Genomic DNA, 22,760 nt, shown 5'->3' on the forward strand with positions numbered 1-22,760 from the left:
AGGATCCTGACGGCGTTGAGGAGCAGCTCCATTCGTCGGGGGAACGGGGCCTAGGTGAGTATATAATATATTTTTTTGTTTGGGGCCGATATATCATACTATATACAAGGGATGTGAGAGCGCTATCTACAAGGGGGGGGGGCAGTATAGCACTGTTCAAAGGAGGGGCTGTATAGCGCTGTCTACAGGGGGGCTGTATGGCACAATCTATAGAAGGGGCTTTATGGCACAATCTACAGGAGGGGGCTGCAAGGGACTGTCTACAGGGAGGCTGTATAGCACGGTCTACAGGTGGGTCTGTATAGCACTGTCTACGGGAGGGCTGTATGGCGCTATCTACAGGAGGGGGCTGTATGGGACTATCTACAAGAGGGGGCTGTATGGCACTCAGGGGAGGGGGGCAGTCAAATATTTGCTATGGGGCCAAGTGTTTCCTTGTTACGCCCCTGTACAAGAGTTTAAAACTAATCTAGTATCTCAGCAAGTGCACAAGTTAAAATGATGTATTAAACCCAGAAATAGATTCTCTTACCTATGGTCCAGATGCTGTACACCCCACTGTGTTGATCCCCGATACGAAACACACATTTTGTGTGATTCCTTCCTCAGGGGGTAACATAATGGCATCCTTACCCCTTATAAATAGTTATTCCCAAATGTCACATGATACTGCTTTAGCCAATTATCTTTTTGGTCCCCGGCGCATGTGGATTAAGTAGGCAGTGAATAGTGCCCCACTTCCGGCCATCAAGTGCAAAATACGCATGTTAGGAGCTCAGACGCGCCATACAACACTCCAAGCTTGCACAAAGAACCCATTGATGCCAGAGTGGGACACCTCACGGCCGAGGACCTAAGCACCTGCGGGACCACCAACTCCCTGAATAAAAGTATCTTTATAGAATATAGTTCAGCTCTCTCATCTCTGTAATTTTCTCCCGCCGCTATTGTTTGATACATTATTTACTTGACAACCAATTATTATGGGCTGCGTGTCTGACATTGTATAAAGTAATTGTGTTGCAGTTTTAAAATGACAATATGCAATTAACTATGTATGAATCAAATACGATTTTATAACAATAACAATAATCAATATATAATTAACTACTTCCTAATCAGAAGCTTATTAGTATAGGAGGAAAAAAGCAAAACAATTTAATAAATAAAGATTTCTCTCTTTAGTTACCTTCTACGATGCAGGTGAAACCCGTCTGGCTAGTGGTTAGATCACAAATTGGCACAATTTTGGAATATTTGTGTATTATCACATGGCTTTTGCAGGACATAAATAAACATTCCAAAACTGATTGCAGTAAAAATTAGATTTTTTCGCCTACATCACCGCGGCACTTTAGATGCTATGTGTGGCCTCATCCTAAAACTAGATGCTATATCTTTCTGCAAATAACAAGCACAAATTCTCACTGCGGATCTCTAGAATGTCTGGATATCACAGATATTATGGATACGGTTATATCGTCTTTGTGTTACTTTTCCTATCTTAGGTATAACAATTGCTCATCACGGCGGCGGCATCCGGTCAATGGAGAAATCATCCACCAGAGCCCCCTGTAGATAGCTCCAGATACAGCCCCCTGTACATAGCGCCAGACACAGCCCCCCTGTACATAGCTCCAGATACAGCCCCCCTGTAGATAGCTCCAGACACAGCCCCCCTGTAGATAGCTCCAGACACTGCCCCCTGTAGATAGCTCCAGATACAGCCCCCCTGTACATAGCTCCAGATACAGCCCCCCTGTAGATAGCTCCAGATACAGCCCCCTTGTAGATAGCTCCAGATACAGCCCACCTGTAGATAGCTCCAGATACAGCCCCCCCCTGTAGATAGCTCCAGATACAGACCCCCCCTGTAGATAGCTCCAGATACAGCCCCCTGTAGATAGCTCCAGATACAGCCCCCCTGTAGATAGCTCCACCCACAGCCCCCCTGTAGATAGTGCCACACACAGTCCCCCTGTAGATAGCTCCACACAGCCCCCTGTAGATAGCTCCACACACAGCCCCCTGTAGATAGTTCCACACACAGCCCCCCTGTAGATAGCTCCACACACAACCCGCTGTAGATAGCTCCAGATACAGCCCCCCTGTAGATAGCTCCAGATACAGCCCCCTGTAGATAGCTCCAGATACAGCCCCCCTGTAGTTAGCTCCAGATACAGCCCCCCCTGTAGATAGCGCCACACATAGCCCCCCTGTAGATAGCTCCACACACGGCCCCCTATAGATAGCTCCAGATACAGCCCCCCTGTAGATAGCTCCAGATACAGCCCCCCTGTAGTTAGCTCCAGACACAGCCCCCCTGTACATAGCACCAGATACAGCCCCCTGTAGATAGCTCCACACACAGCCCCCCTGTAGATAGCGCCAGGCACAGCCCCCTGTAGATAGCTCCACACACCGCCCCCCTGTAGATAGCGCCAGACACGGCCCCCTGTAGATAGCTCCACACACAGCCCCTCTGTAGATAGCGCCACACACAGCCCCCTTGTAGATAGCCCCAGATACAGCCCCCCTGTAGATAGTGCCAGACACAGCCCCCCTGTAGATAGCGCCACACACAGCCCCCTGTAGATAGCGCCAGATACAGCCCCCCTGTAAATAGCTCCACACACAGTCCCCCTGTAGGTGCCACATTGCCGCCAGAGCGGAGAGCGGTAAAGGTAGTCGGCCCTACTGCTGCCACTCTCCGCTCTGCTTTTGACGTCACTCACCGTTAGAAGTCAGGAGTCTTGCAGCGGCGTTCTCACTGGTGTCGATGCCGGCCCGGGAGTGGACCAGTCCAGTCACCTGACCAGTGAGGTCAGGTGACTGTAATGGTCCACTCCCGTGCCGGCATCGATCGCAGTGAGAACACCGCCGCAAGACTCCTGCCTTCTTCTGATCGCTGCTGCAGTCAGCAGCGATCAGCTGTTTGGATGCAGCGACCAGCGCGACATTTTGCAGACCGCCGGGACGGTGGGACAGCGGTGAGAAACCGGGACTGTCCTGCCGGATCCGGGACGGTTGTGAGGTATGATTTACTAGTAAACGTTTTGTGATCACTGTGACTGGACGCCACAATGATCACATGCTGATTGGTCTCGGTAAAACTCTGTGATCTCAGCTGTCTAGAGGCAGAGGTCACAGAGCTCTGCTGGAGTGTGGGAAGCATGAGGGGAAAACTCTGCAGGACGTTTTAAAACATCCATGAAGATATACGTAGGTGTGGAGCACCAGGACATTAAGGGCATGTTCACACGTGGCAGAGTTTTTCCGCTGCAAATGTTGGTGCAGATTTGGAGAAATTACGCAACGAATCTGCACTAACATTTGCATATTTGACAGGTAATTCAGACGTTGAAGAAAAGGCAGCGGACTTGCCACAGATTTCAGTTTTTGCATTGCAAAGGCTGAAATCCGTAGTGAAATTCCGCTTCTTCTCCGCAACAGTCAGTGCATGCTGTGGAGGGAAAATTCTGCACCGCAGCCTATGGTCCGCAGCGGAGTTTTCCGCAATGTCTGAACTAACTTGCCTAAAAATGTATTGAAACAACTGTAAAAAACGTCCGCTGGAGAACTCCACTGCGGACTGTCCGCAGCGGAATTCCACAGCAATTCCGCCACGTCTGGCCGAGCCCTTATAGTCTATAGACAGTCAGCAACTGGTTAAAGTGACACAGTAATAAACATTTTAATGTCACATGTTTTAGTGCAATCGATTTGAAAGTGACATTGCAATCTCAAAAATCAGAGAATATGTGAATAAAATAATTATAATGGATAATAGCGAAAATAAATAAATACAGAGAGCCGCTCATCATCAATTCATATGGATTTAATTTGAGAGGGATAATCATAAAAGTTCATATTTCATGGACCCAACATATTCAAAATCAGAAACAAGATAAAGACAAACAAACAATTAGAAATTAAATTAAAAAAATAAGAATATAAAATACAGAGATGTTTCTAAAAAGGGAGAATAGCTTACGGTAAAAAAAAAAGCTCTGTTGTTCACACTGATAGCAACACCGCAGAAGAAATGCTAGCACAGGCTTCCAGTATCCGTAGTTTCAGTTGCTGCACATCTCGTATCTTCACAGCATAGACAATTGCCTTCAGATGACCCCAAAGATAAAAGTCTAAGGGGGTCAGATCGGGAGGCATTTCTTCTGCGGTGTTGCTATCAGTGTGTGAAGAGTGGGAGAAGAGGGTTTCATTGACAATCCAACACAATGGGCAGCACTTTGAACACATTTTATAAGTGGTCAGAAACTTGTAAATAACTCATGAAAGAATAAAGTAACGTTAAAACCAAGCACACCATTGTTTTTCTTGTGAAATTCTCGATACGTTTGATGTGTCACATGACCCTCTTCCCATTGAAAAAACGAAAGTTGGATACAAAATGGCCGACTTCAAAATGGCCGCCATGGTCAACACCCAGCTTGAAAAGTTTCCCCCCTCCCATATACTAATGTGCCACAAACAGGAAGTTAATATCACCAACCATTCTCATTTTATTTAGGTGTATCCATATAAATGGCCCACCCTGTATATAGTTTTTTTCATTTGTTTTTCAATTATTCAGGACTTGACCAGGGAAACAGGGCGATTATTGTTTTTATTACTTAAAATTTTTTATTAATTTATTTTTCTTAAACATTTTTTTTTACATTTTTTCACTTACATTTTTTACACTTACTTGGCGACTTGAAGATCTGATCTTCTGATCCCCAGTACAATACACTTTACTACTTATGTAGTGCAGTGTATTGTAACTGTTATTCTTCATCAGACATTTAAAGAGGCTCTGTCACCAGATTTTGCAACCCCTATCTGCTATTGCAGCAGATCGGCGCTGCAATGTAGATTACAGTAACGTTTTTATTTTTAAAAAACGAGCATTTTTGGCCAAGTTATGACCATTTTCGTATTTATGCAAATGAGGCTTGCAAAAGTACAACTGGGCGTGTTGAAAAGTAAAAGTACAACTGGGCGTGTATTATGTGTGTTACATCGGGGCGTGTTTACTACTTTTACTAGCTGGGCGTTGTGTATAGAAGTATCATCCACTTCTCTTCACAACGCCCAGCTTCTGGCAGTGCAGACACAGCCGTGTTCTCCAGAGATCACGCTGTGACGTCACTCACAGGTCCTGCATCGTGTCAGACGAGCGAGGACACATCGGCACCAGAGGCTACAGATGATTCTGCAGCAGCATCAGCGTTTGCAGGTAAGTCGATGTAGCTACTTACCTGCAAATGCTGATGCTGCTGCAGAATCAACTGTAGCCTCTGGTGCCGACACGATGCAGGACCTGTGAGTGACGTCACAGATCTGCACTGCCAGAAGCTGGGCGTTCTGAAGAGAAGTGGATGATACTTCTCATCAGAACGCCCAGCTAGTAAAAGTAGTAAACACGCCCCGATGTACGCACATAATACACGCCCAGTTGTACTTTTACTTTTCAACACGCCCAGTTGTACTTTTGCAAGCCTCATTTGCATAAATACGAAAATGGTCATAACTTGGCCAAAAATGCTCGTTTTTTAAAAATAAAAACGTTACTGTAATCTACATTGCAGCGCCTATCTGCTGCAATAGCAGATAGGGGTTGCAAAATCTGGTGACAGAGCCTCTTTAAGCCTATTAGGTCCTGCCTTGGACTGGTCTGTTACTCAGTGGTCCAAAGTCCTATTTTCAGAAGAAAGTCAATTTTGCATTTCATTTGGAAATCAAGGTCCCAGAGTCTGGAGGTAGAGTGGAGAGGCGTCAATCCAAGTTTCTTGCGGTCCAGTGTGAAGTTTCCACAGTCTGTGATGGTTTGGGGAGCCATGTCATCTGCTGGTGTTGGTCCACTGTGTTATATCAAGTCTAGAGTTAACGCAGCCGTCTACCAGGAAATTATCGAGCACTTCATGCTTCCTTCTGCTGACAAGCTTTATGGAGATGCTGATTCTATTTTCTAGCAGGACTTGGCACCTGCCCACACTGGCAAAAGTGCCAATACCTGGTTAACCACAGTATCACTGCACTTGATTGGCCAGCAAACTCGACTGACCTAAACCCCATAGAGAATCTATAGGGTATTGTCAAGAGGAAGATGAGACACCAGACCCAACAATGCAGACGAGCTGAAGGCCGCTATCAAAGCAACCTATATGGATAGCGATGTCAGGGATTTCACCTAGTACCGGAGCAGAGTCGATACTAGCGGCTCTGTGTCCCGCGGGCCGCAGATGACAGCCTCAGGGGCCGCATGCTTGAGACCCCTGATTTATATATACATATATATATATGTATATATATATATATATATATATATATATATATACACACACACACGTTTTATTTAGGCTTTCTACCCTTACAAATGAGTTTCAGATATTTTATATGATTGATAATCCAGAATATCTGATAGTCCGGAACCTGTAGGGTCTCATTAAGGCTGGATTAATATAATTTTACTGTATTATTGTTATTATTATTATTATTATTATTTTCATAATATACTCTATATATAGTATTATTATATTGCTACTTTTTGAAGAACTGTAAAGTGTAAATCAGTAAAACATATAGAAAGTGATCTACAGTTTGCATTATCATAATAAAACTGAATACATTTTTATTTTCCTTCCTTCATACCTAATCCATTCATTTATTTTACATCATATGTACATTAATACCTTTAAAACTTATTATTTATTTTTTTATCCTAAACTGAGTTCATCAAACCATGTAGTATTTCAGACTAAGGTTTATGTCTGCTCCCATTTACAGACTATTATATCTGCATAAGTGAAGCTTTCGAATATGGTTCTATTCCTGTTTCAGCCAGAGGTGGCAGCATTCACCAATTCTCAAATTCTTTTCTCCAACTAATATGCGACTAAAGCAAGCAAAAAAGCAGCAGAATAATAGCAGACACTTGAAATGTAGATAGGTTCTTTTATATATTCAACAGTAAAAATATATGATGATGATGATGATGATGAGGAGGAGGAGGAGGAGAAGTGTAAAGATGATAGATAGATAGATAGATAGATAGATAGATAGATAGATAGATAGATAGATAGATAGATAGATAGATAGATAGATAGATAGATAGATAGATAGATAGATAGATAGATAGACGCAGTAGATGGATATTCCGTTTTACAGCTCCCTTTTTCACATTAGGACAGCCTGAATACTTTGTTGCATGAATTTAACAAGGGTCTGGAAATATTAGTTACAAATTCAGGACAATGCTGATGGCACCGCTGAGTTGCTGTATATTTATTGACTGGACATTCATACTACAGGTCTCCATACCACCACTAGTGGTTGTGGCAGACACTCTTTGTCATTGAATCAGATTGAGATAACGTGACATGGCTTTTCATCCTGCAAAAAAAAGCCATTAGAAGATGAGTAGAACCAATTAATTTGGTTTATACCAATTTTTAACCCTGCCATCAACATGATGCTGCAGAAATGAAGATTCACCGGACCAAGCAATATATCTCCACTCTTCAACCTTCCACTTTAAGGCCTGATTTACACGAGCGTGTGCGTTTTGCGCGCGCAAAAAACGCTGCGTTTTGCGCGCGCAAAAGGCACTTGGCAGGTCCGTGTGTCATCCGTGTATGATGCGCGGCTGCGTGATTTTCGCGCAGCCGCCATCATAGAGATGAGGCTAGTCGACGCCCGTCACTGTCCAAGGTGCTGAAAGAGCTAACTGATCGGCAGTAACTCTTTCAGCACCCTCGACAGTGAATGCCGAACACAATATACACCAACCTGTGAATAAAAAAAGACTTTCATACTTACCAAGAACTTCCTGCTTCCCCCAGTCCGGGCTCCCGGCCGTTGCCTTGGTGACGCGTCCCACTCTTGTCATCCTGCCCCACCTCCCAGGATGACGCCGCAGTCCATGAGACCGCTGCAGCCTGTGATTGGCTGCAGCCTGTGCTTGGCCTGTGATTGGCTGCAGCTGTCACTTGGACTTAACTGTCATCCCGGGAGGTCGGACCGGAGTTATCGGTAAGTCAGAACGTCTTTTTTTTTTTACAGGTTCATGGATTTTCGGAGCGGAAGTCACTGTCCATGGTGCTGAACCAGTTTAACGCTTTCAGCACCGTGGACAGTGACTGTCTCCTGACGTCGCGTACCCGAACATTTTTTACCGGTTTCGGTCAAAACGAGTTTGGCCGAACCCGGTGAAGTTCGGTGCGCTCATCTCGAATTTGACACTCCGTTTGGATGTTTGTAAACAGAAAAGCACGTGGTGCTTTTCTGTTTACATTCAGGAGTTTGACAGCTCTTGCGCGAATCACGCAGTTCGCACGGAAGTGCTTCCGTGCGGCATGCGTGGTTTTCACGCACCCATTGACTTCAATGGGTGCGTGAGTGCGCGAAAAACGCACGATTATAGAACATGTCGTGAGTTTTTTTCTGCGCACACGCGCTGAGCGCAATTCACGCATCGTCTAAACTGCCCCATTGACTAATATAGGTGCATACGACATGCGTGCAAAGCACGCGCGTCGCACGCGCGTATATTACGTTCGTGTAAATGAGGCCTTAGGCTATCTGTTTCTACTGTAGCCTGGGCGGCTGATCTTATCTGACAGAAGTGGAACCCAATCTTATCCTCTGCTGCTGTACACCAACCACTTTAAGGTTCTATATTCGTTTTATTATTAACAAAGCTTTTTCTCAGAACGGTAAAAATCCTAGATGTGACATTTTTGAGACCAACAATCATTCCAAGGTTAAAGTCTGAATACATTTCTTCCAATTCTGGTATGTAGTCCGAACAACAGCTGAACCTCTTGACTGTCAGCTCAACTTTATATATTGAGTTGCCACAACATACAACATAATTGGCTAATGATGCTTCCATGATTGTGACAAAGGGCATAGGATTCATGACTAATCAATGCTATTCCATATAAAACACAAAACTGGAACTTTATCCAAAAATTTATCAAGTATAAGGCTGCAGCACTTATTACACCTGCGTTGGTGGCAGATTCAGCCGAAAAGACATGAAACAATAGCACAGGATGCTGCTCTATTGTTTCCGGTAAGACCCCGGACACCCCGACGGAAACCTGATGGAACCCATTAAAGTCAATAGGTTCCATCAAGTGCCGGTTGTTATCCATTGTTCAACGGAAACTGCACTTCCGAAATTTTTTGGGTGTTCTGCTCTGCTGACGGAGCAGAACAATGTAATGCCGAATGCAGATGTGAACAGGGCCTAACATAGACAAATATCAACTGTAATTTTATTTTCATAAATAACATCAGATTAAAAATAATAACAACTTTACAAAAAGTACTTTATTACACTCAAATGCCCTGAAGTCCTTGACAATGCCAACCATTTAGCTAATGCATATCTAGCCCCAATTATATGCCAGACACTATTTTACAGGTCTGTGGGTACGCTAGAAAGGATTTCAAATTGGTAAGTCTTCACTGTAAAGCCTGTGAGGGCTGTGAAGCCTGTGAGGAGGTCTTCAGATAGAAAAGAAGAAACCTACTCTGAAAAAGAACGTAGAATAAATCGAGAATTAAATATATTTGCAATAAAATATGAAGTGTTTATTGACACATCACGACATATACTATCCAGACTATCATCACCTACAATCACATAATACAAGGTAAAAAACATGGAGGTCATGGTCCAGGTTGCATGTCAGTGCATGTTATACAATATATGAATAAATAAATGCCACTGTGAAATAAGAAAAATAGTAATGTCTTATACACATGCTATATTCATCATGTAAAAAATTACTATGACATCACAATGAGAAAAAATATTGCACCTAGGTTAAAACGTGTTTTTTACTTTGTTTTATGTTTATTGTAGGTCATGATAGTCCAGTTTTTTTAATGTGTCAATAAACTTTTGATATTGTGTTGCAAATATATTGGATTCTCTATTTATTGTTTGTTGTGTTTTTGAGTAGGTTTATTCTCTAATTGTGGTACACAAGGACACATACTTAGGGTGAAAATGTGTTTTCTTAGAGGTAATTAACTACCGTAAGAAAAGCCCATTCATCACCATTGACTACCAAGAATCATCCTTTTTTCTAGAGCTGATTGCAGAACTATTCAATATGCTGTAAATATGAGCAAAACAACCAGAAACCCATCCACCTAATGCAGCATCCATATATGCTTGATACTAACAATGAAACAATTTTGCGCCCCATCCCCCATCCACGAGGAAGTCCATTCCCTTAAATAGGACTAGACAAACTGCAAAATGTCAGGGACGATGGGCGGAATCTACTCACAGTTCTGGAGAATGGTGCTTACACTAAACCTCTTCTTGCCAATCCACCAAGATTCTCCCCTTAATATCTCCCTCCCACAGCAAGTTCTCCGGAGCCTCACTTCCTAACTGCAGCCTTGGTCCACTCCTAAACTGGTGCCATTCAGGGGGTATTTAATGAGCAGATGTACAGGTGTATCTAATACAATGACCAAAGAGCATATATATCATATATTATTTCACCTAGTTATATAAAGGTGTTACTTTGCTTGTGTCAAAAAAAAAATCTAAATTTGTTGTCTCTTTTTCAAATAAAAACTATGCAAATTTACTTTCCTCCAGGAGAAGAAAAACCATATCAAGAGCCACCTATTGGAGCATACTTTTTACCATAGAGAATACTCCATACCAGATGCATCTCTTCCATGGGAGCTAGTAATCCCGAGCACTAAATAAAAACAATTAATATATGAATTATCTCTAATATACCATCAGACTTCATGAGTGAATATCCTTCAAAACACAACAACATGAGGCAAAGCCAAGTGGCAAAGGATAAGCATGACATCACTGGTGGCTGGGCATGGTGCCAACCAGAGTTGTGGCTTGTGCTCAAATGGAACTAAAGTTGTGAGCTAGCAAATGCCAAACAACACTCATTACATCTTATTTTATTTGGGCAGCCCATTTTTAATGAGTTCACAGCTAATTTCTGCAACAGAGATGAGGAACTAGCCAGTCAAAAAAAGCAGCGGAGTTCCGTATTTGTAACGCTCTTATGAAAACAGGCATCAATATTGGCCCTTATCAACTGTACAAGGAGGTGTAAAGGCTTGGTAACCCATTCTATCACCTTAGAATCCAAATCTATGAGCACTTAAACTTTTGAAAAATCCCATGAAAGAGGTTATCACTACCATCGGTCCTTAGCATGAAGGGGCTAGCCAAGTACTGCTGCTATTTCTCAGTGTTTCCCGTCACAGCCATGCTCCAGGTCACCTGATTGGAGCAGTGTTACAATTTCCTAAACAGTGCGGCCGAGAGCACCTGAATGTAGAAGAAAACATAAAGGAACCAAGGTTTAACTAAACTGATCTACATTCTATTAGGCTGCGTTCACATCTACGTCAGGGCTCTGTTCCAACGTTCCGTCTGAGCTTTCCCTCGGAACAGAGCCCTGACTGACACAAACTGAAACCATAAGTTTCTGTTTCCATCACCATTGTTTTCAATGGTGATGGATCTGGTGCAAATGGTTTCCGTTCGTCTCCATTGTGCAGGGGTTCCGTCCTTTTGACAGAATCAATAGCGTAGTCGACTATGGTATTCATTGCGTCAAAACGACGGAACCCCTACACAACGGAGACATACGGAAACCATTTGCACTGCATCCATCACCATTGAAATCAATAGTGATGGAAATGGAAACCTTTGGTTTCCGTTTGTGTCAGTCAGGGCTCCGTTACGACTCAAAATTTTGACGGAACGTCAGAACGGAGCCCTGACACAGATGTGAACGCAGCCTTACATGTGATTATTGATTTTTGACTGACTATGTTTTCATAGGGTGCACTTTTTTCTGCATGATGTGCAACAGTAAAAATGTCTGATGTCTTCACATGTATTTAATGAAAACTGCAAAAATAGAAGTGGCACTAGTACTACTGCTAATATTGGAGCCATGACAGCTGTGATGAATTTGTGTTTGAACGGATCCCAACGAATCCTCATGGATCCTATTTACTTATAATGGGGTCAGTCAGATTTCTGTTTGGGTTCCAGTATTTTAGACGGCAAGAATAGCACCATAGACTGAACTAGTCTTGATCTCAAAAATACTGAAACCACTTTGGCTCTGTTCACGCAGAGTTATTTTGCAGGCAGATCAGAAAAATCTGGGTCAAAATTCATAAAGGAATTTTGAGGCCGATTTTGACCTGCCTGCACTTTCTTGCCGCGTTTTTTGGCCGCGGCCATTGAGCGCCGCAGGCAAAAAAAAACTGCGAAAAACTCTTTCTCTGCCCCCTGTTGATTTCAATGGGAGACCGGAGGGCAGAACCGCGGTAAGAAAGAGCACCTTGCTTCTTTATCCTGCGAGCGGCTAAAAGCAGATCTGGGGAAAAAAACGCCTCCACCACCCGTTGAAATCAATGAGAGGCCGGTTTTTGGCGCCGATTCCGACGTGGTTTCCGTGTCAAAATCAGCGCAAAAAAACGCTGTGTGAGCTGACCCTTACAGAAAGTGGAAAACTCAAGTGTGAGAAGAGCATAAGGGTGGCTTCACATTTAGCGTTTACGCTTCTTGTGGCGTTTTTCCTGGTGTTTTTTTGTGGTAAAAAACACTGCAGCCAGATGTTAGCTGGAAATCAATGCTGAAATATACAATGCACTACAAACATTGTGCTTTTTATTCTTTTATCTTGTATTTTTTTTGCTCAGTAGCGGTTTTTCTAAATCGCAGCTAGGCTGGTTTGGCGTTTTTCCAGCAGTTACTGCCGTTTTTCCCCCATATACATCTATAGTCTTTTCACCGACCTAATCACCTAATCACCGACCGTGCACACATTGATTTCAATAAGCCCGGACCGCAAACCCGGACCGTATAATGACTTGTCCTATCTTTTTGCGGTCCGGGTCGTGTGAATGGGCCCATAGAAAGGAATGGGTTTGCAATTCACCCGCAGATTTGCGGGTGAATTTAGGCCGCAAAACCACGTTTGTGTGTGAGGAGGAAGCACACAATGTGTGGCAGTTTTTTCCCCCCAAAAATTAATCTAAAAATTTTTTTGGGGGGGGGGGGATTACACTTGCGTTTTTTCTGCTGTTTTTGGTGACGTTTTTTTGCTAATAGTGTGTTTTACTACATGGATATTTTCCTCTTTGCAACACATAATGAATTCAGAAAAAGTCACCAAAAAACACCATTAAGGGTATGTTCACACGAGGGCGTCCGTTACGGCTGAAATTACGGGGATGTTTCAGCCTGAAAACATCCCCGTAATTTCAGCCGTAACGGCATGTGCAGGCGCTTGAACGCCGCGTCCATTACGGCCGTAATTAGCGCTGCTATTCATTGGAGTCAATGAATAACGGCTCCAATTACGGCCAAAGAAGTGACAGGTCAGGGTATGTTCACACGGCCTATTTACGGACGTAATTCGGGCGTTTTTGCCCCGAATTACGCCCGAAAATAGCGCCTCAATAGCGCTGACAAACATCTGCCCATTGAAAGCAATGGGCAGACGTTTGTCTGTTCACACGAGACGTAAATTTAACGCCCGCTCAAATAACGGCGCGTAAATAGACGCCCGCGTCAAAGAAGTGACCTGTCACTTCTTTGGCCGTAATTGGAGCCGTTATTCATTGACTCCAATGAATAGCAGCGCTAATTACGGCCGTAATTGACGCGGCGTTCAAGCGCCTGCACATGCCGGTACGGCTGAAATTACGGGGATGTTTTCAGGCTGAAACATCCCCGTAATTTCAGCCGTAACGGACGCCCTCGTGTGAACATACCCTCACTTCTTTGACGCGGGCGTCTATTTACGCGCCGTCATTTGACAGCGGCGCGTAAATTTACGCCTCGTGTGAACAGACAATCGTCTGCCCATTGCTTTCAATGGGCAGATGTTTGTCAGCGCTATTGAGGCGCTATTTTCAGACGTAATTCGGGGCAAAAACGCCCGAATTACGTCCGTAAATAGGCCGTGTGAACATACCCTAAAAGATGCAAAACACATTGACACTTTGTTTTTTTGAAGAGGCAAATTAAACCTATGGAGGTCTAGGGGAAAAAACGCCACTAAATGCTAGAAAAGACGCCAAAGCCAGGTGTGCTGTGATTTTGAAAAATGCCACTGAGCCAAAAAAGACAAAGGAGAACCCCCCCCTAAAAAACGCAATGTTCATAGTACGTTGTATATTTGCCCATTGACTTGCAGCTAATGCCTGGTTGTAGAGTTTTTCTACTGCAAAAAACGGCAGAGAAAATGCCAGGAAACACACCACAAAGAACGTTTTTCCAATACTGTTTTTTTAATCTGTTGGGTGGATTGGCATGGAACGGCATGAAACGGCATGGAACTTACGGAATATTCATACAAATGGTTAAAATTGCAATTGTCACTAGAAAAACAAACATTTCACTGAGATTGAAAAATATAAACAAAAAAGTAGTTTGGAAAATCATGTATCCATTTATTAGATCGTGCTGGCATTGCCAGCTGCTTTGTTTTTCTATAACGTAAAAACATTTTAGGAAAATGCCCTGCGTTAACAAAATGTAAAAAAAATGCAATGGTAGTGCTCACATATGACGTTTTCCTGGGCTATACTTTTTCCGCACTGAATGCAATCTATAGGGCAAGCTGAATTAAAACAAAAAACGGAAAATTCAATTGACTTTAATGGCAAATAAATATTGTGCCATTTGGCTAATGGAGCCTAATAAAGAATACAGGGGACTCCTAGTCCTCCCCACCCCCACCAAACTAATGTCGTCAGTGACTTATTCCTATAATCAACTCTTACAATATTCTAAATATTAATGTGGAATCCAAATAAATATTTGTGCACATAATAGTCATTTTTTATACATGGGTGCCTCCCCAGCCTAGTGTGGTTTGCCACACTATGAATGAACATATATCTACCAATACTCACTACATCACACTCCACCTGTACTTACAGTACTTATAGACCTATATGCGCACATAGATACATAGGTACAGTCCATAGTTAGAATGTGCTCTGCTAGAAGGGGAAACACGGATTGGGCATGCTGGATTTTAATACACCCGATCCTCTATTACCCGGCGACATAGAGATTTATTCCCCTCTCCCTATAGAAATAAGCATGTACGCACGTCTGTACAACCACAGGGCTGGGTTCTGCGATCACCCTACTAATAAATCGTTACTTTAATTGAGGCCAAATCTTCTGACGGGATCAATAGCGCAGTCGACTCCGCTATTGATTCCGTCGTTAAAACGGAAACCTGCTAGAACGGTGACGAACGGAAACCATTAGCAATGTTTCCGTCACCATTGATATCAATGGTGACTGAAACGGAAGCTGTGGTTTCAGTTTGACTTTCCGTTGCGGGGTTCACCCGACGGAAACTTCCAACGGAACCCCGGAACGGAAAGCCAACGCTGATGTGAACAGGCTCTAATTCACACAAATGTATTTCTCGTCCGTGTGCTGTCCATTTTAACAACGCACATCACACTGACCCCATACAAGTCAATGGGGCTATTTACACATCCGTCTTTTTGAACAGAGCAAGTGTCTGTTTCAAGAAACTCACAGCAAGTCTTATTCTGGTCCATTTTTGCGGATCACTCAAAAAAACGACAGCCCACGGACGATATCTGTGTGTTGCCCGTTTTTCACAGAATAGTTGCTAAAGAAATGCGGAAAATAAAAATAAAGTGAAACCAGTAAGTGCTTGATGAGGCGGATGACAGGCGGAAACCACACGGTTGTAACATGGACATTCATATGGATGAAAAAGTTTCATGTTTTTGCGGACGCAATCATCCGAATAAGGACGAACAGAGAAAGGCGGCATTTTCCTCTAGTCTTTCCACTTTCTTGTATGCTAAGGTTACAGAGAGGGGAGCCTTGTGCTGATTTACATGTCTCATAAGACAAGGAGATCGAACCCCTATTTCATGGCCCCCTAGCAGCTGCATGGCTGCCTCTGTTGTTTGCCCAGACAGCAGACTATAGTAAAACAGCCTGTATTCTGCATAGAGGCTGACAAGGAAGCCCTGAAGATGGAGATCTGTGAAATATTCTATGTCAGTACAGTATAGCTATATATATATATATATATATATATATATATATATATATATATATATATATATATATATATATATATATATATATATATATATATATATATATATATATATATATATATATATATATATATATCCATAGGGAATATATCACAGTAATGCAGAAGAGCAGCTCTACGCAGATACAGGTGTACATGCAGTGGGCACAATATTGAGGGAATCCTTTCACTTTCATGCAGCAGCCCTATGACTTGTTTGGCATCTTCCCAGCTGCGATATAATGAGATTCCTCATGTAAAGTACCTCAGAAGTGGAGCGGCAGTTTAAGACGGACGTGATAAAACTCCTATAGTCCGCTGTGTGCCATTCACACAGCAGTCGGTGCCGCCGCTCCGCTACAACCCGCGCTGTGAGAGAACTGTGACGTCACCACCCTGTGCTGCCGCCGCCAGAGTTCCAAATCCAGAACGTAGAGTGAGGGGGGCGGCGCTGGCAGTGCCAGAGACGAGCTGCGGCAGGACACACGTTACTACTATATACAGGGAGCGGGCACGGCGCCACTCACACTACTATATACACGGTGCCAGTGACACTCCCCACCCACAGGACTATTGGGACCAGCATCATCCAAAACTTCTCTCTGGCGCAGTCAGCAGCAGGGAGTGGACGGTCAGCGCGACATTCCTGTCACGGTTCTTCGCTGGAGACTTATTTATCCGCCTGGGTTCTGGAGTGCTGGAGCCGCCATGGGGAAAGTGTTTACAAGTTGCCTGCTGACTTTAGCTGGACTTCTACCCGCTGTGGCGTTCGGACCGTACTCCGGTGAGTGGAGATTATTATATGTGAGGGCTGAGCAGAGAAGTGAGTGGTGGTGTTATGAGAGGAGGGCATAGATCTGTCAGTGCCGATACAGTACACTACTATAGCAGGGATAGCGGTTCACAGCTAGGCAGGGGCATATCCCTGGGATGCCAGACCGGGGCATCCACAGCTAGGCAGAGCTCGGGGAACAGGACAGGGGCGTCCACAGCTGGGCACGATGCCATGTGCGGAGTTAGGGGAAGTTTATATGTAGTATCATGGCTGAGCTCAGCTTCCTGGATATTTAACCATATGTATGCTTCTACATAGACATCTGGCTCCATCACTGTATGTAGTCACTGTCATACAATACGGGAGAATGAATCCATAGATCCGTATCCACCATCAGTGTACAGTTCTTGCGTGATCCGTGTATAAGTAACGGATCGGTACTGACATTGCTTCCCTTGTAAACACGACCGTGCCCACTATCAACACTGCCAGTAGTAAACAGGCACACATGGTATGGCACTGGCAACAGGGGCAGCGACTGCGGAGATCAGTGTTTGGCAGGCAGCATGTGACACTGATCGCTGTCGTTCACCCCTGTGTATGTGGGAGCTGGGATTGTAAGAACTAAAATACATACATAGTACATGGAAGGCTGATGACAAGGATCAGGCAGCTGGAGTGCAGTAGATACGCCACATGGACTGTCAGTGTCAGTGTATGCAGATCTATAAGGGAATGTGGAGGTATCTGACAGGGAACAATCACCTACAAAACTTTCATCTTCTCACTGCTTCACACTTTATTCATACTATACATGGAAACCTAAAGGAGGACTTGTGCGGCAGTCACCAGATTCCTTGTAAATAACTGGTAACTTTTTGATCTTCAATTTACTTTGAGTTCCATAAATTAGAGATAAGCTAGCCAGACATAAAGCTAACAGATCACTGACATGACATGTGGAAAACGGACGTATTGTAGATGGCTCACTAGTGGGTGCACATACTTTCAGGTGATATTCAGGATTCTCTATTCATTTACAGTAATACATGTGGCATGTAAAAAGTCCATATACAGCGGGTCCAACATGTCCCATCCATTTTCTGGCAGTCATCTGTTTCACAAGTCCTTTTCAGCATCTAATGGCTATAGGCATCTTTAGGTTTATAGTAACTCTCTCACTGGTGTGGAACTACAATGCCCAGTAAGACACAGGATGCCAGCAGTGGCCTTTAGAACATAACTGGCTCTTATTTAGAACCGAATCTGCCCTGGTAACTTTTCTATCATATGGATAATGTGCAGAACTTACTATATATTATGTATAAATAATGCTGTGAAGAAACTAACCACAGACAGGCTCAGTGATTTCTCCAGTGCCGGCAGTGAACTTACAGGCTGGATCATTATCTGATCTCGCAGCTTGTTCTCATCATTTCCCTTTTCCTATTTCATTTCATCCACTTCTTAGTCTTCTTATTCTCCACCCTGTTTCCTCTGCTCTCTTATCTTCCCAGCTGCTTTCCTGCACCCCCTCTATTAAAGTAAACAGGGTAATTTCCTCTTGGACTTGTCATGTCCTGCTAGACACCAAAGTCCCTGAGAACAATGCTGTATGGGCTTTACAGGCAAGCGGAAGAACCAGGTGCATTGCCTGGGAGACGTGACTATGCTGTCAGTAGAGCCACCAGCATGAATACCGCCAGTGTCACATAATAACAACCTCTGCAAAGTTTTCTGAGCCGCCTTGTGCTGCTGAATGGCTGGCTGCTTGGGTGCTTGTCATTCTTTCTAAGCAATTCCTAGTGCAGCTTTATAACTCCATCCGAGGCTTAATAATCCATAGGATATAGCTGGGGAGACACCATGTCCTTTTAATCAATCACATTGGAATAGAACTGACCTGTTATTTACCTATTTTACACTAAGTCTAGTCCAGATACAAAAAGCTTTTCCTGCACATAATTTATTTACTTGAAATATTAAGAATAATTGTTGGTCGTAAATTCAGTTTTGTTATACTGATACCTTTTTCTGGTCCTCTCTGCCTTCTTTTTCAGCTCTAAATAACCACAGAGCCTTTGCTTCTTTTTAAGTTTGTATAAAATAGAGTATTGACATTCTTTAACCGTATTTTTATTTAGAAAACAATAATATAAATAATGACATGATATTACAATAACATTGCAATTATGGACAGGACAGGCAAAATTCTACTTAATGTCCACAAATAGACCTTATTTTAGTTAGTTTTCATTGGAACATTACTACTACAGTATCATATAGCTAGTACTATGTTGCCCATTGGATTGGGAAAGTTACAGAAAGTACTGTAAGTTGTGATATGTTCTTTGTCAATTATAAAATTGTGCTCTGTGCTTGTAGTTAGAAATGGCCGATATATAGGACACTCATCCGGTGACTCCAGACCCTGATATGTTCTGTCGAGGAACACATTTTGACATCATTAAAATGACAAACTTAGGATATATTTATTTCTCAGTTACATGATCCTATATTACGTTTATGACTGCTACATATGGAAACAAGTGGCTGACTTGAATCTTACTGTACATGGTACTTTTATAAGGTATAGACAATATATTATGCCTTATATTAAGTTTGTACTGTTTACACTGACTGTGGGGTGGGGGTGATGACAGGTGCTGATTATAAAAATTCTATGCCAACAGCAGTCCTGTTAAGCTGGTAAAAAATGCAGGCTTTAGAAAGTCGCCCCACCATTGTGTTTTTAAATAAGCGGCTGTTTTCTTCACAAGGAAAGGAGGAAACTGAGCTATTGTTATCCTTATTGTTTACCTATGATGTAGACTTTTCCCTTAGCATTAAGAAATAACTAACAATTTCCTGTGTATGAACAATATCCTGATATTTTACCGCAGACAGTCGCTGATGTATTTAGTTACACAGCCCAATGTTTGCATCTCTGCCAATATAGAAATACAAGTCTGCCATCTCTTAAGTAATTCACAGGGAAATTGTCGACAAGTGAAATCCCTTATCATATGGAACAGTCCTGTGGCTAATGTGAACCATGATAGCTTTATATTTTGCAATTGTGATTCAAACTTTTCTTGACTATATACTTTGAAGCAGGTTCACTTTAAGGATCATTTTTCAACTAGCAGTGGAAGCGTCCATTAGATTCTTTGTGTCTTTATTATTGTTAATTGAGAGGGTTGATGGTGTGTATTGAAAGCTGTAAGTGCAATATCATGTCCCTGAGCTGGAACGGGATGAAGAAGCGGTGGCCACTTTGATGCAAATACAGTAAAAGTTCTATGAAATTAGAGTACCTATGTAATTCTTCATCTTCACAATAAACATACAAGTTGTATGTATGGTGTATGGCTTAGTGTTAGTAATATGGGGTTGTAATAACTCTACTGTACAGTATATGAGTGGTAGACAAAATTAAACTCTGTTTTTATGTTTCCACCAAATTGTAGGCCAGTACAGTATTTTACTTACAGTAGCCACTTGTTCTCAGTCAGTAATATAGTTCTAAACTAGAATCTACCTCTCATTGTGCTATAAAATGAGAAGCACACCAGCCAGCCCTGTGTCTATATTCCCTTCTTATAATCCACACATCTTTCCCTGGTCTGCAGTGGATTGCTGAGCTTTGTAATAGTCTGTGAGCCCCTGAAATACATTTTGTGAAACTCCAAAGTTTCCCTCTTTCATAACAGTCTGTCTGTGAATAAATGGCAGGGATACTGTATGCAGCGTTCCAATTTTCCATAGCTTTTAGGAGGAAGGCTCCGTCAGACATTCTTTACAAACTGAAGTAAGCCAGATTGTAAAATTTCAAAAGAAAAGAAAACTTGTGCAATATCCCAACTCACTAGCGCTAAGATCGCAGAGCCTGCATTACAATGTCATTGTCACTCCTGCCACGTGTGAACTTACCGTTAAACTGTACATAACTAATTATCGATAATTATTGCCTGTTTATCTAGAGAACATTAATGCGTATATACTGACACAAATCTCTGCTGTTACCTCTGCTTCATACCTTATGCCAGAACTCAGACTAGTCTGTTTTACAACACAATTCTATGTAGGGATTAAATGTATGAACTCCTTTACATCTTAGATTTTTAGCTATGGAAATGTAAAAAAATAAATAATAAAAGGCGATGCCAGAAGTACTAGAATGAGCCAAGATTTTAAAAAGTCAGGGCCACCCCTACATTCCCCCCTGGACAAGGAGATTGCATAGTTCACTTGACTTCTCTTCTGATATGGTAAAGTGGCTATAGATTGTCAGTATTATGGTGTTTGTGTTGCTCGCACATACAGGCTGCTGACAGCAAAGATTGCAACTTTTTCAAATATCCTTTGGCAGAGAAGAGGGTGTAAAAGTAACTGTTCATCTGTCTCCTAAAGCCTTTGCCCTGTATGTATTTTGCCTAAATTTTGCCTCTATTTATATTAATGGCAGCCAATAATGACGTGGTCCATGCTTAGAGGTCAGCAACAGTCGGCATCTGTAGTCCTGATGGTTAGCTTTCGAGACCAAACTTTGATATTAGAAATATTACAAACCTCGGTTAGTTTAGTATTTTGTTACATAAAGCCAAAGTAAAGTGTATCTCCCTTTGTATATATTGCTGTTGTAGTCAAAAGCGATGATGTGTCGTGAGCTCTGTACAATTTTTATCTTTGATGCATTATGGCCCACCATTTTATGTTTTATTTTCTAACTTTTCTGTTGCTCTAGGTTGGACATGAAAAAAATAGTTACAGCATTTTTATGCAGCTCTTGTATGGATATTTGCATCTAAAAGATTGACTTTCGGTCTGATGTTTTGTTTTTTTTTCGTTTTGAAATTGTAGAAAAATGTATTAATGCTGTTTCCCAGGAATATAATTTTTTTATGTTTTTCTTTTCACATACAAATGATATTCTTTAACTAAATAGTCTCACTTACCAAAGTTTTATAAATTCTGAATTGTGTGCCCATCAGATTTAAAAAGAACAATGTAGCTGGTGGTGACGTGTCGTCCTAAGTGACCTCACATCCAGCAGTCATGTGACACAGTCATGTAACTCATAATCCAATGCTACAGCACTGTATGTGTAGAGTGCCAAAGCTATTAGTCACTGCAGCCACTTAGGACCGCACATGACCTCAATATTTTCATGTGGCTTTGAGTTGTATTGTATATTCTGTGGCTGTCGCTTCTTGTTTCGGACTTGGTAATGGAAGAAAAACAGTAGTAACAGGTAACATCGTTTTGCATATAGAAGCTGATCCCAAATATAGGTGTTATGGAACCTATATAGATACTGTAAAAGCAGCAAACAAAATGTGATAACAATACAGAAAGTATGATAAGTGCAATAAAATATTAGAGAAAAGAGAATGGAGGGAGACTACCAACGGAGGTACCAAAAGAAGACAAGTAGACTGCTCAGGAGGCATTATTAGAGACAATCCGGATCCAATAATTATTCCATGTTTCTCATGTCATGGCAATTTTTTTTCATTTAGTTGTTAAAGAGAGAAGTCAAGTGTTCCATAGAATACATGTTTTTCAATTTGTAAAAGTCCAGTATCGACTAGAGGGCTTCTACTCCGCCGGAGAGTGCATGGGGAGAATCTATGAAAAATAAGAGATGATCTAATAAGGGCTTTTCTGGCGCCAAAATGATGCCATAAGGGGGCAGTCCTGGTAAAGGTGGAATAGGGACCCACCAGAATTATTGTAACGCCAGCATAGATTAGGGATTGCGTGATTCAGTTTATGCAACAGTGCCCGGGTGTGGTACCCTATCATTAGGAGCTTGTACTTTCTTTTTTTATTATAGTGTACAGAGGGAG

At 42.4% G+C, this 22,760-nt stretch overlaps 1 protein-coding gene and 1 long non-coding RNA gene across 5 annotated transcripts in view; one reads left to right on the forward strand and one right to left on the reverse strand.

Moving 5' to 3' along the window:
• Nucleotides 1–11,007: 11,007 nt before the first annotated feature.
• Nucleotides 11,008–16,493, reverse strand: LOC142651550 (uncharacterized). The gene is made up of 3 exons (XR_012847644.1): nt 16,399–16,493; nt 14,598–14,654; nt 11,008–11,335 (listed from the first exon to the last, which is right to left on the reverse strand). It is a non-coding gene; the product is annotated as an uncharacterized LOC142651550 (long non-coding RNA).
• Nucleotides 16,411–22,760, forward strand: part of PTPRM (protein tyrosine phosphatase receptor type M) — a 748,757-nt gene continuing 742,407 nt past the window's right edge. For 3 of the 4 annotated variants that reach the window (XM_075826410.1, XM_075826411.1, XM_075826412.1), the window contains exon 1: nt 16,412–16,917. In XM_075826410.1, the coding sequence (XP_075682525.1) occupies nt 16,842–16,917 (76 nt within the window). In that variant the 5' untranslated portion in view covers nt 16,412–16,841. Of the gene's footprint in view, nt 16,918–22,760 lie in introns of all 4 variants that reach the window. The other variant, XM_075826409.1, reaches the window with a different exon arrangement.

This window comes from Rhinoderma darwinii, chromosome 5 (genome assembly GCF_050947455.1).
Source record: "Rhinoderma darwinii isolate aRhiDar2 chromosome 5, aRhiDar2.hap1, whole genome shotgun sequence".
NCBI lineage: Eukaryota > Metazoa > Chordata > Amphibia > Anura > Rhinodermatidae > Rhinoderma > Rhinoderma darwinii.